The sequence below is a fragment of the Amyelois transitella genome, chromosome 2 (assembly GCF_032362555.1).
Source record: "Amyelois transitella isolate CPQ chromosome 2, ilAmyTran1.1, whole genome shotgun sequence".
Taxonomy (NCBI): domain Eukaryota; kingdom Metazoa; phylum Arthropoda; class Insecta; order Lepidoptera; family Pyralidae; genus Amyelois; species Amyelois transitella.
The window spans coordinates 2,639,199-2,653,052 of record NC_083505.1 but is presented as its reverse complement, the minus strand read 5'-3'; the positions used below and the strand labels follow the sequence as shown (position 1 = coordinate 2,653,052).

The window sequence follows — 13,854 nt, the reverse complement described above, 5'->3', positions numbered from 1 at the left end:
AGTCTTGAGAATCTACCAACATATCTACCTTTTAAGTTTTGTTTAAAACGAATTATTAAAATTTTCTAGTCTTTTCGAGATTGTTGGCTCTGTTTACCCTGTTAGAGATAAAGACTTGATGATTATATGTAATGTATGTTAAAACGACTCACTTTTTTAAAGCATTTTATTAATTTTGTTTTATTATCGACCCGCTACGTAATAAATCACCCAGAAATTTTATCGCCTTAAAGCAAGTTTTATAGTTAGCGCGATGCAGAAAACAACTTTCCTGATCATAAATTGTTTTATCGATATCTTATAATAAACAAATATAATTTATAACGTGAGTGTGACGTAGGACGATATTTGAAGTGCATATTTGGCTTAACATATCAAATCGTTAAGATTTGGTGGGATTTGAGAATCTCCCTTGCGTCACGATAAGAAATGAGCTCTCAGCTTCGCTCGCTTGAATTAAGTCCTAACTACAAAACAATATTACAGGTATATGGAAACTATAGTTTTTACCGAGATAAATATTTATGTGTATGCCGTGTGGTTCCTGGCATCAATAAAAAAAGAATGGGACCACTCCATCACGTTCCCCATGGATGTCGTTAAAGGCGACTAAGAGATAGTCTTATAAACTTGGGTTACTTTTTTTAGGCGACGGGCTAGCAACCTGTCACTATTTGAATCTCAATCTATATATATAAAACTCTTCCGTTACTGAGTGACTGACTGACAGACAACGCACAGTCGAAACTACTGGTCGTAGACAGCTGAAATTTGGAATGTAGGTTCCGTGGGATATGTAGGGGAGCACTAAGAAAGGATTTTTGGAAATTCAACCCCCAAGGGGGGGAAAAGGGGTAAAAACGTTTCTATGAAAAATCTTATTCCTTGGGTTTATAAACTTGAAACTTGGCATGAACACGTACATAGGCAAGTAAATATGTTTGACATTATAAGTTTTTTCAAACTACCCTCCAATCGTGATTTAGGGGGTGCGATTGGTTAACTGATTTATTAACGCACAGCCGAAACCGCTCGGTATAGGAGTCTGAGATTTTGAACAGAGGTTCCTTTAGTAACATAAGTGAGCACTAAGAAGGGATTTTTGAAATGTCAACCCCCAAGGGGGGGAAACGGGATAAACTGAGCCGGGGCTGCGGGAAAGTTCTAACGAGATACCGTGGCCCCGGAACGCAAAGGGCAACTGAAGGAACGAGGTGGGTTTTAGTCAGTAAAAGTCTGACACTCCCTTCCGTTCCACCCAGAGCGGGAGAGGTCATTTGATGATTTCCCATCCTTAAAAAAAAAGACTTTGTATGACAACTTTCAGTCGTCTCTTTAACATACATAATAACATACATAATTATGTACATACATGCATAACATTAATAACATCACGCCTTTAAATCCCTATTTTGTGTTAACACTACCCATACAAACAGTTAAAAGGAAACAAGTGAAGAGACGAAATTTGTCCGCATCCATTTTCACCTAAATTCTTAACGTTAATGAGATTTACTTTTTATTATCAGGTCAACCTAATAGCCTCACATGTACGTATAACTTCGTAAGAATTTTCTTTCAACTCCTAACCGTTGAGGAGTTGTACCTTCCATCATCAGCTCATTCACATGGGATGATGACTATCAGACGCAAATACTTAAACAGAAGGAAATCCTGTAAGGCCTCTTCGTCCTATAAATCCTGTTTTTTTTTTCTTTTGAGACGATGATTTTGTCTCGCTTTACTTTTTCTATATAGATTTGTATGTATACTAATATTATAAAGAGGAACTATCTATTTTTTTATATGTTTGTTTGTTTACACATGTAATCGATAAACTCCGAAACTACTGAATCGATTTCAAACATTCACCATTAGAAAGCTACATCATCCCTGAGTAACACAGGCTATATTTAATTCCAGTTGTAACAAGATTTCAGCCTGTGGAAGAAAAAGCCCTGTCGAGATCATTAAAAAACGCTATATATAACCGAATTACACGTGGGCGAAGCCGCGGGCGGAAAGCTAGTTCTATCATTAAGCCGAATAGCTCAACGTGGCCTATCAGTTAAGACGTGATTATATGTATGTAATATTTATGTTCGTCATTTTGTCCGTCCGTGTGTATCTGTAACTCAATCGCCCCCTATAATATAACCGCAGACGTCTCTGTCTTCCTTCTGGCGTTCCGCGATTATTATAAAACCCGCCCTGTTAGGTGTTAATGTAACATTAATTATGTGGGGCCCTTAAGATGTTTTGACAGAACACTCAGAGTTACGGCGGTTAGTGCTAAAGTTTGCGGCTGTCACTGAAATTCTGAAACGTTTTGGTGTTCTATGAAGTTTCGAAGTTATGGAATTATGCGATTTAATCATTTTCATTTACAGCGCGGTAATAGGAAGCCTTCCTAGGGGTTGACATTTAAATAATATTTTTTTTGTGTATAATTTAGAATTAAGATTTTTAAATTATTTAATAATATTAGATATAATTATATTTAAGTTATGTTTTAGTTCGGCTTAAAGTTAAAGTTTATTGTTAATAAAGTATTAAGTACCTATGTACCTAATTCCTGTTCAATATTGATTATAATTTCATTTTGTTTCCTTAAAATCTATATCTATCTAATAGGCCCAACGTTTTGTAACGCGGTATCTCTTTTTTTGGGCCGCGTTAATCTTAATATCTGAAGATCAATGATTACCATAAAAACATTGTATGCTTGATATCTGAAAATAACTTTGCCTCAAAAATGAACAAGAACAGAATAAGAAAACTATAACTGGAACAATTAAACTGAAGACTAAAAATTAAACTCACCAGTATGTATGTAAGTGTGTTTCTTCATATCAGATTTCTGATGGAACCGTTTCCCGCAGTACTGGCAGGGGTAAGGCCTGGTGTCGGAGTGGATCAGCAGGTGGGTGGAAAGGGTGCTGGACCTCTTGAAGGTCTTCCCGCATTGCTTGCATTCGAAGACTTTCTCCACACTGTGGACAGCCCTGTAGAATTGGGATTACTGGGAGATGGAAAAGAGGTGTCTTGTTTTAATTCTAGTACAAATGAATACTAGAGTGACATACAGAGAATAATATTAATTAAGATTGGGGGCGGAATTAACGCCAGGAGGATGATGATACTATTGCATTCGAAACTATAAAATATGGTGTTGTAGTTCATTATAAAGTCTATGACTTTATCTTTGTGATGAACTTTTTATATGACATGCTTAATGATTGAAATCCGAAAATTTTATAACAAAATACACAATATGAAGTATTTTTATGCCTCTAGGGGTCAGTCAAACAGTCAGTTACCGACTAACATCCAAACTTAAAATAATTTATACAATTAAAATATCGTAAAAATTCAAAAGTATTATTCTTTACCTGTGTTGGCTGAGGCTGATTTCATGTCCGAACGTTTTGCTGCACAGTTCACAAGCAAACGGCCTCTTCCCGTTGTGAGATCTCCTCGCGTGCACTTCCAAACCATGGGGGGTACTGAACATTTTCTCACACTTGACACACGAATACACATCTCCTATTGGTAACGGTCTGGTCAGAGGACTCTGCGCTCCTAGAACAGCAGCCCGAAGCCTAAGAAATTCGGGACCTGCTGCTTGTACAGCGTGCAGGTATAAGTTGCTATAACCACCCCATCCAGGTAGTCCAAGACCACCAGCATCTCTGAGGAATTCTGCAAATGGAAGTGGCGGGTAGAGGAATGGTCTTTGCGGCTGAACTCTTGGAGCGTCAGGCCTTAGGAGAACACTCATCGAAAATGCTTCTGATCTTTTAGGGGGCGAGGACGATTCTGGTGGTCTTCTTGGAGATGATGGTGGTGAATCGACTTCTAACTCTGGGGAGCTTGAGCGCACTGATCTTGGGGATTGGGGTGAGGGCCAGCAAGGGCTTCCGCAGCGGGACGCGGGGGATACTCCCTCAGGTCTTGTCTCGATGTGAGTTTCATCGTCTTCATCATTGCGTCCGACTAGGCGACTGATGCCAAATTTTATCTCATCTGTAACGATAGAGAAGTCAGATATGAGTTGATTGTTTTTGCAAACTTCCTTTTTTACTCTAATTCAGATTTTATAATCAATGTAAGTACATAAACTCTATCAACTGTTTATAATAACATTGGCACAATAAAACATTCAATAGCCCTAACTGAAAACGGTGTTCCCAATTCTACAAAGCGACCTACAGACCCTTAAATTGCGACTGTTTACGCTTCACCATTGTTCCTTTTGCGATTGTTTAGCACAAAGGGTATCGCCCCAGGCCAGTGAAAAAGAGCAGGTGCCACACTTGTCGCTCCAGATGAAATGAGTCGTATCATGTCCCCGAAGCAAATTGACTTTCATCCCCCGCCCGGCCCGGGCCAACCCCTGTAATTAACGGGCCGACCCCAAATTTTTTACAATTCACTAATCCACGGGCGCGACTAAATGGTTGCAGTAGAGGAGTTTTGTGTTTGTTCAGTTCCAACTATTGTTCGTCATGGTGTCTCGATTAGCTTTGTTTCCCTTTTGTTTGTTTGTGGCTGTTGTGATATCAAAATTGTATTAATCATTGTGACATGTTTATTGATCTAAAGCATAATCATTTTGTCTAACTTACAGGCCTCAGAGCTGTGATAGGTCAGAAGAAATACTTAAAAACTAACTCTTCAGAATTAAAAAAATTAAACAAAAATGAGATAAGAGAAATAACCATTACGTTCGCAAGTCAAATCAAAATCAAACTTTTTGTGAATCTTATCGTTTCGTTTTCTCTACTCATTTTCTCTTCGTATCATAATTACATTGATAAGTTATTGTTACAGAAAATAAGAGAGAGAAATCCAAAAACTATCAATGACAAGAAATTTTGAACACTATCATTTTTGACCTTAATAACACGTCAAAACCCAAAAGTGGTAACACTCCCATACTGACTCAATCAAGCCCATTGGGGTGTCCTCACGCCGTCCAAAACAAACATCCATCTCCCAAGACAAGTGTACTAATGAATGACGCCCCCTCCATCTGAAACACAGCAGATGGCATCTGCAGCGGAACCAATCGGGTTTCCTCGGCAATCCTCGGCAGCATTCGACATTTTCACGCTCGCGCCTCTACAATATTAACCCTCAGATAGCGCCTGCCATTGACATAATTAAGAGGCATATTGCTGGATGGATGACAGTGCATGAATGGTAAAATAGGAAATGCTTTGTCATAATGCCAAATATACTCTAACTATACATCTAAAAATGATCTTCAGCTACCAAAATTATTATTGGCATTAAGGAAATATCAAAATTGTATTAATCGAAAAAATAAATAATTCGTTTAATTTAGCTTGGACAGGATAATTATTTAATCTGTTTAAAAAAGTCGACTAACAGAATACGGGGAACAGTGCAGTGATAAAATATTTGCATGTCGATTCATTGGTCAAAATCTAAAATTCCTAACAAATATTTGAACGATCATTCAAACATCTTTTAACATTGCATCGGTGAGATATATTCAAGAATGATTTAAATATTCATCAGGTAAATAATTCACGTATAGTTCACGTTACGTTCAGTAATACTTATGGAGCATAATATTTTTTTCGGATCCATTTACGGTCTTTGCTTTTCGCCCGATAGCTGTCAGATAAGAAACTCTGTCCAGCAATGAGTTATAGATATCAGTGGCTCGCATTCAAGTTTCTGTACACTTGTTTATTTGTCCCCTGTGCAGCCCCATAGTATTTATTACATATTAATGGTTATTTAGATTCATTGTTCCGCCCCGACAGTATGCTCGAATTTATGGGTTTGCGAAATATTGAATAGCACCCTAAGGGTAATGGAGTGAGATGCAAAGAATTGGCCCATTGTCCACTTTTGTAATTAGATCATATAATTTGACGAATAAATTTTTCTCTGTAACTTTAATATAGGCTATTTATTTTGAATTTGGGTTACCGATTTATTTATTTTGAATATTACGTTTATCTTACGTTTTAAAATAAGTTATACTTATAATAAGTCCGTCAGTACTAGATATAATTACATTATGATAAAAAGTATTAAAAAAATTGCATACGTTACATAAAAGTGAAATAAACTTGTTAATAAAAAATAATCACAACTTTGAAAGTCATGTTTTAGGTAAAATTTATGATAAAAGTATGTAAACTACCCGTGTAAAGTAAAGAGTAAAGCAAATAAACGATCAAGTCACTAATTTTCTTATCTTAACTGACTTACTTCAAACTACTAAAGGAGAAAGAAAAAATTCCACATAAACCCATGTCTGAAAACTTCAGTTATCCATCTAAAAGTATAATGAACTTGACAATGCAGCGTCAAAACTGCAAAGCACAATACAATTAGCGTTTTTCGAAATTGAATTACACCGTGCCGGCCTCGGTGAATTTTTTCTATACCAACGTTGCATTAGCATTAACGTCGTCCATTTGCACTAATGCAATTTTAATTATAAAAGGCGCGCCGCAAATTGCCTGAAATGCATTCAGATTGTTATTTTTCCAAGGCTTTTAACAAATTAAAAATACCTACGCACATCGTAGATGCGAGTGTAATTTGCATGCAATCGTTTAACAATCCAGTCGAAATCCGCATTCGATTTTAAATCGATAGGTACGCTGTGGTTACGAGCCGTTTGTACGTATGATTTACTGCCTTTGTTTGGGTTATTCGATGAAATAGTTACCTTTAAAATGGCGGTATTGACAATAGCAAAATACAGAACAATTGTTGACGACAAAATTGAAAGTTTTTCTAAACCAGAGGATAAATCGTTTATGCCAGCTCCGTTCAGCTTTTTGGCTTGATGATAGAATTAAGATTAAAATACTGACAGCCCATCGCCTAAAAAGAAGAATCACAAGTTTATAAGCCTATCCCTTAGTCGCCTTTTACGGTATCCATGGGATCGAGATGGAGCGGTCCTATTGTTTTTTTTTATTGGTGCCGGGAACCGCACGGCACTGAGGTGTGGAATAAAGTACTTTTATTAAAAATTGCACTAAAAAATTATCAGATGGTTTACAATATGCAAACTCACGGAGGAATCATTAATCAGAATCATCTGGCAATAAAATGTTAATAATGTCAGAATGATACGGGGTGCGTGGAGAATTGTGATTTAATTGGAGCTCACTTGACTGCTATACTGTATTCAAGAGTATGAGCAATGATAAAATTAAGGGTGAAAAGACCTAGAGATAGTAATGTCGACATAATTTTAAATCCGTTACCATAGATTTCCATAGATTACATAGCGAACCGGTCTAAGCTGAAGACTTTTATATTAAAGATAATATACTTACAGTGCCGTGTGGTTCCTGGCACCAATAAAAAAAAGAATAGGACCACTCCATCTCGTTCCCATGGATGTCGTAAAAGGCGACTAAGGGATAGACCTATAAACTTGGGATTCTTCTTTTAGGCGATGGGCTAGCAACCTATTACTATTTGAATCTCAATTCTATCATCAAGCCAAAAAACTGAACGTGGCCTTTCAGTCTTTTTTTAAACTGTTGCCTCTGTCTACCCCGCAAGGGATAAAGACGTGACTATATGTATGTATGTATACTTACATCCAATACTTTGTACATGTAATCATTCGGATTGTTTCGTAGTTTACGGCCAAGATTTGGTTAATCCTGACAGATAAACAGATTACAAATGTTATTCGGCCCGATTAGGCGTATTAAATTCGAATGATAACATTTGATTTATAAGTCTTATTGGAGAATGTCACGTGGCTTGTAAGTTAGTACGTCAGAGATAAGAATTAAGGCCCGATTTTCATTTTCCTATATTATTATCATAAGCGGGCCCTGGGCTCCTCTCTAGAGAGAATACTATTTAAAAACAAATCGAACTGTAAGAGACTGACGAATAATAATTTTCAAACATTCAAATGATATATAAATAAATACATAAATCACGCCTCTTTCCCGGAGGGGTAGGCAGAGACCACATCATTCCACTTGCCACGATCCCTGCATACTTTTTTCACTTTATCCACATTCAAAAATCTCTACATGCAAGCTAGTCAGTTTCGGGTACTCTTGATCAGATCTTTTGCTAGAACATCTCCAATTTGATTAAGTAACTACATACATACATACATAAAATCACGCCTCTTTCCCGGAGGGGTAGGCAGAGACTACCTCTTTCCACTTGCCACGATCTCTGCATACTTCTTTCGCTTCGTCCACATTCATAACTCTCTTCATACAAGCTCGGCGGTTTCGGGTACTTTTGACCTGACCCTTTACCAGGACGTCCTTAATTTGATCAAGATACGTTCGTCTAGGTCTTCCCACTCCGACCTTTCCCTCCACACTCTCCTTGTATATCTGCTTAGTCAACCTGCTTTCATTCATCCTCTCCACATGACCGAACCATCTTAACATACCCTTTTCTATTCCTGTAACTACATCTTCTTTCACATCACAACATTCCCTTATCACGCTGTTCCTTATCCTGTCACTCAATTTCACACCCATCATACTCCTTAACGCTCTCATTTCCACTGCATTTATTCTGCTTTCATGCTTCTTTTGCCATACCCAACTTTCACTCCCATACATTAATGTCGGGACCAACACGCCCCTGTGCACAGCCAGTCGAGCCTTTTTGGATAGTTTCTGACTGCTCATAAAGGCATGCAAAGCTCCATTCACCATGTTCCCCGCGTTCACTCTCCTTTCAATATCACTATCATACTTGCCATCTGATGTAAACTTTGATCCTAGATATACAAACTCTTTCACTTGCTCCACTTTTTCTCCTCCAATCAAAATATTACATGCTGTCATTTCTTTCTCCATTTCAAAAACCAGTGTTTTAGTTTTACTTACGTTCACTTTCATTCCTTTCTCTTTTAAAGCTTCATGCATACAGTTTACCATCTCCTGTAACTCCTCCGCTGATGACGCCAGTATAACCTGATCGTCGGCATAGAGCAGACATTTGACGAGTAACTCATTCATCCTTAATCCACTTTTAGACTCTTTCAAATCTGTCAAACAGCTATCCATAAATAGGTTGAACAGCCACGGTGACGCAACACATCCTTGCCTAACGCCTTTCTCAATCTTAAACCACTCAGTGTGCGCTCCGTTTATCCTGACACAAGCACTCGAATCCTCATATAAGGATTTCAGTGCTCGTATTAAGAGACTGCTCACCCCATGCATAGAAAGTGCTGACCACAATTCATTCCTCTCAACTCTGTCATAGGCCTTTTCCAGATCTACGAATGTGCAATAGACTTTTTGACTCTTGGCCAAAAACTTTTCGGCTATGCACCGCAAGGAAAAGACCTGATCAGTACATCCCATTCCCTTTCGAAATCCCGCTTGAGCATCCCATATTTTGTCATCAGTTTCATTCCTGACTCTATTAATCAATACCTTAGCATACAATTTGCCGACGACGCTAAGCAGGCTTATACCACGATAATTTTTGCAGTCCAGCTGTGACCCTTTTCCTTTGTAAAGTGGCACGATAACAGCCTTACACCAATCTTTTGGTACTCGGCCGCTTCTCCAACACAAATTGAAAAGGCAGTACAACTGACTAGCTACTACGCCTTTTCCTGCTTTAAGCATCTCGACCGACACTCTATCACACCCAGCAGCCTTTCCCGCTTTCATACTCTTAAGTGCTTCCACAATTTCGAACATTTCAATTTCGCCTTCCATCTCATTCTCTTTTTCTTCGCTATAGCAGAAATCTTTCTTATTTCCTTCCTTTTTTTCAAATAAACTTTCAAAATAGTCCTTCCATATCTTTAGTACACATTCTTCTCCTTTTACAACGCTACCATCCTGGCATCTGATCCTAGTCAGCTCTCTGGTTATAGTATTTCCTCGGGCTGACCTTACGGATTTCCAGAATACTTTCAGATTTGACTGAAAGTCTTCTGATAGCCTTTTATCAAAATCCTCTTTATACTCTTCTTTCTTTCTAATCACAGCTTTCTTAACCAAATCTTTCATTTTCTTATATTCCTTACGTGCTTCATTCACATCTTCATCTATAACCTCTTGCATTCTTAAGTTAGCTTTTGCTGCTAACAAATCCAGCCATGCTTTCTTCTTTAATCGCACAAGTTCTTGCACATCTTTACTCATCCACGCATTTTTGTGATTTTTTCCTTTCCTTCTTCTACTTACACCACACACTTCAACAGCTACTTTCACAATTCTTTCTTTAAATTCCTTCCATCCATCTTCAATATCGCTCATTTCCTCTAAATCTTCAAATTCATCCTTCAGTCTATTAATATACTTCTTACCTACATCCATATCTTGCAAATTTTCTACTTTTACTCTTTCCAAAGCGCTGGTTTGCTCCCTTACCCTGTGCCGCCAGCGATTGAAGATACCCCTTATCCGGGATATCACCAGTAAATGGTCCGAGTCAATGCCAGCACCGCGATATGCACGGGTATCCAGCACTTTGTTCTTCAATCTTTCATCTACAATCACAAAGTCTATCATACTTTTTAAAATACCTTCCACTCTTGTGTAGGTGTGGATCTCTTTATGTTGAAACATTGAGTTCGACACAAAAAGATCCCACTCTAGACAAATTTCTAATACACTTCTTCCATTATCATTCACCTTTTCGTCACCAAACGCACCAAGCACCTTTTCATATCCATCACGCTTTACACCCACCCATCCATTAAAATCACCTAACATAATAATCTTCTCATTTGGCTTGGTAACTTTCAATACTTCTCTTACACTATTCCAGAACTCCTCGTTTTCGCTTTTTGCTGATGTTGTACCCCTCGAACCCACATCCCAAGGTGCATAAACACCTAGAACGAAGATCCGAGTGATTCCAACTTTCAGCCTAATCCATAGAAGACGAGGGCTGACACACTCATACTCATTTACGCACTCAGCCATTCGTGCAGAAAGAATTAGACCGACCCCTTGACAGCCTCGGCTGGTACTGGAAATTCCAGACCAATACGCCGTGTAAGGGCCGTGCTGCGTCGCGTCACATCCTTTCCGCTTCGTTTCATTCACGCACAACACATCCAAACGTCTTTCATCCATCATTTGGCATACTTCCTCAATCTTATCTTTCATTCCTCCTCTTACATTCATCGTCGCAAAGCGGCTTTCAGCAGACCGCATACCGCTCCCGCCGGGAACGAGACGTGATGGGGTGCGGACACCATCGCCGCCATTTAGGTGCTCTTTCAAAAAATTTGCATCCATGCGATTCCCACGAGACGCAAGGGAACAATTTTGTCCGCCCCAGCAGAGCCCCGCATGCCAGGGTAAGGCTAGCCATTACCTGGGGGTCGCCCAACCCCATGGCGGAAGTGGCACGCTCGAGACTAGGCTCGCCCCTAGCCATGCATCCATCGGCGCGGCAGACCTTAGATTGGCATATTAAGTAACTATTTCCTATAATATAATGTTTGGCATATTAAGTAACTATTTCCTATAATATAATGTTTTGTCGATAAACGTCTAGTTACAATCGCGCTGGATTATTTGCGACTAGTTTTATCCCGCGGCGTCTTTCGGGCACCTTGCCTTTTACCACAAGTCCTATTGGAACTGTATCTTTTTCAGGGTTCCCTATGTCCTGGTCAGTACTGCTAATGGCTCTAGACGCGTTTTTTTTTAATATAGTAAGTAGCTTTTGCCTGCTGCTCAACCCGCGTAAAAGTACCTTTCCGTTTTACACATTGTATGCTTAAATTTTTTTATGAAGAATTTCGTCTGTTTAACGTTGAAGAGGTAACAAACAAACCTACTTTCGCATTAATAAATATATGCATGGCCGCGTCTACCAACGGCAAAACTAAAATGATCTTTATTATACCATTTTACCATACGTTGTAAGCTCATCGTATATTGGTTTTTTAAATCTTCAAATATTTTCGTAGAAAATATTTTTTTTTTATCGCAAAACCTCGGGTCTTAATCGCACTGGATTTATTTGCGATAGTGCATCTATGGATTAAACTAATCAAAGTTGTATTTTGAACATTTGAAGGTCTATGGACATCGGATTAGATTTCGTTTATTGAATAAATTGTGTGATTAACGTAATCTTTATGGTACTATTTTTTTTCATTACATAGATACCTATTACATGATATATGAAATGTTATAAAGACTAATAAAGTTATGTTCCAACATTAAATTATGTTTATGTATGTAAGTTATTCATAAGTGAGATCATTTATGCTCAGGTTCCCGTAGAAATTCCAGGGAACCTTTCTTTTTTTGTGTTTACAAGGCTTCTTCCTTCTGCTTATAATTAAGCCAAACAGTTGAACGTGGCTTTTCAAGACTGTTGGCTCTGTCTAGTCCGCAAGGGATAGAGACCTCCTTGCTTTAGTCCCGGTTTGCATTCTACAATTGCATCCTCTCCACTCTGGAGAGGAGCCCGGGGTATGCCTTTCACAATGGACCTTGGATTGGGTGAATCAGGTTTTTACACGAAATTTGACCTTCGCATGAGAACCTAACTCGTATTGTATCATGGTTACACATCTAGTTGCCCCAATGTGCAAGTTTCTTCACGATGTTTTCCCTCGCCGTCATTTTTATTAAAGTACTAGCTGTCCCGGAAATCGTTGTTTTGCCATATAAATAATTTTTAAGTAATTCCTAGTTAAAAAAAATGTTAAGGGTGGACAACCCTTAACACTTAGGGGTATGAAAAATAGACGTTAGCCGATTCTCAGACCTACTGAATATGCATGCAAAATTTGGTTAAAATCGGTAAAGCCGTTTCGGAGGAGTACGGAGACAAACATTGTGACACGAGAATTTTATATATAAGATACGTGAATAAATTAATAAATGAATAAATCATCACACGCTCTCGCCTTATACTCAGAACGATAGGTAGAGACAACAACTTTTTACTTGCCATGATCCTTGCATGCTCCTTTTTGCTTCATGCACATTCATAAACTTTTCATGCAGGAACGATCTGGCCTTTTTACAGAACGTGCTCAACTTGATGAAGGTATACGTTCATCTTGACATTCTATTAAAACTCGTATATGTAATCTTTTTAAGTATTTTAATGCCAGGCCGTATGGTTCCCGGCACCAATACAAAAAAGAATAGGATCACTCCATCATATGTATGTATATATTTTAAGTATTTTAGCATTCGTAATAACAACAAAATGCTACGTAAGTAATCCATTCTCGTCACATCCGCTGCATTACACTGTCATTCTGACATTATAGATAACAGTGAAATCAGGTTCGCCGGCGAGATCAGAAGATATTGGGGATTAGCCGCACCTTGGCACTATTTCGGTTGGTATACGTCACAAAGATAAGTTTTATCTGGGGTTAACGCTTCAATGTGCACTGTAAAGTACTTACATGTATTAGAACTTCTGTATGACTAAGAGGTAGTTTGGAATAGGACCGCTCATGCCCGACTAAGAGGTAGTTTGGAATAGGACCGCTCTTCCAGACTAAGAGTTAGTTTGGAATAGGACCGCTCTTGCCTGACTAAGAGGTAGTTTACAATAGAACCGCTCATGGCGGACTAAAAGGTAGTTTGGAAAAGGAACGCTCTTTTCTGACTAAGAGGTAGTTTACAATAGGACCGCTCTTTTCTGACTAAGAGGTAGTTTGGAAAAGGTCGGCTCTTGCTGGACTCAGAGGTAGTTTGGAAAAGGACCGCTCTTTTCTGATTAAGAGTTAGTTTGGAATAACACGGTCATGCCTGACTAAGAGGTATTTTTGTCATGTAGCAATACTGTTGGCTCTGTCTCCTCGCAAGTGATATAGACGTGGATAAATGTATGTATTCAAATAATAATACC

The 13,854-nt window shown here is 38.5% G+C and overlaps 1 protein-coding gene across 2 annotated transcripts in view; it reads right to left on the bottom strand.

Moving 5' to 3' along the window:
* The window catches only part of LOC106143020 (zinc finger protein Gfi-1b), a 70,220-nt gene that overhangs the window by 27,125 nt on the left and 29,241 nt on the right, over positions 1 to 13,854 (bottom strand). Inside the window, exons 3-4 of one of the 2 annotated variants that reach the window (XM_013344982.2) lie at positions 3,393 to 4,026; positions 2,824 to 3,005 (exon numbers count right to left, since the gene is read on the bottom strand). In XM_013344982.2, the coding sequence (XP_013200436.2) occupies positions 2,824 to 3,005; positions 3,393 to 4,026 (816 nt within the window). The remainder of the gene's footprint in view (positions 1 to 2,823; positions 3,006 to 3,392; positions 4,027 to 13,854) is intronic. The other variant, XM_013344983.2, reaches the window with a different exon arrangement.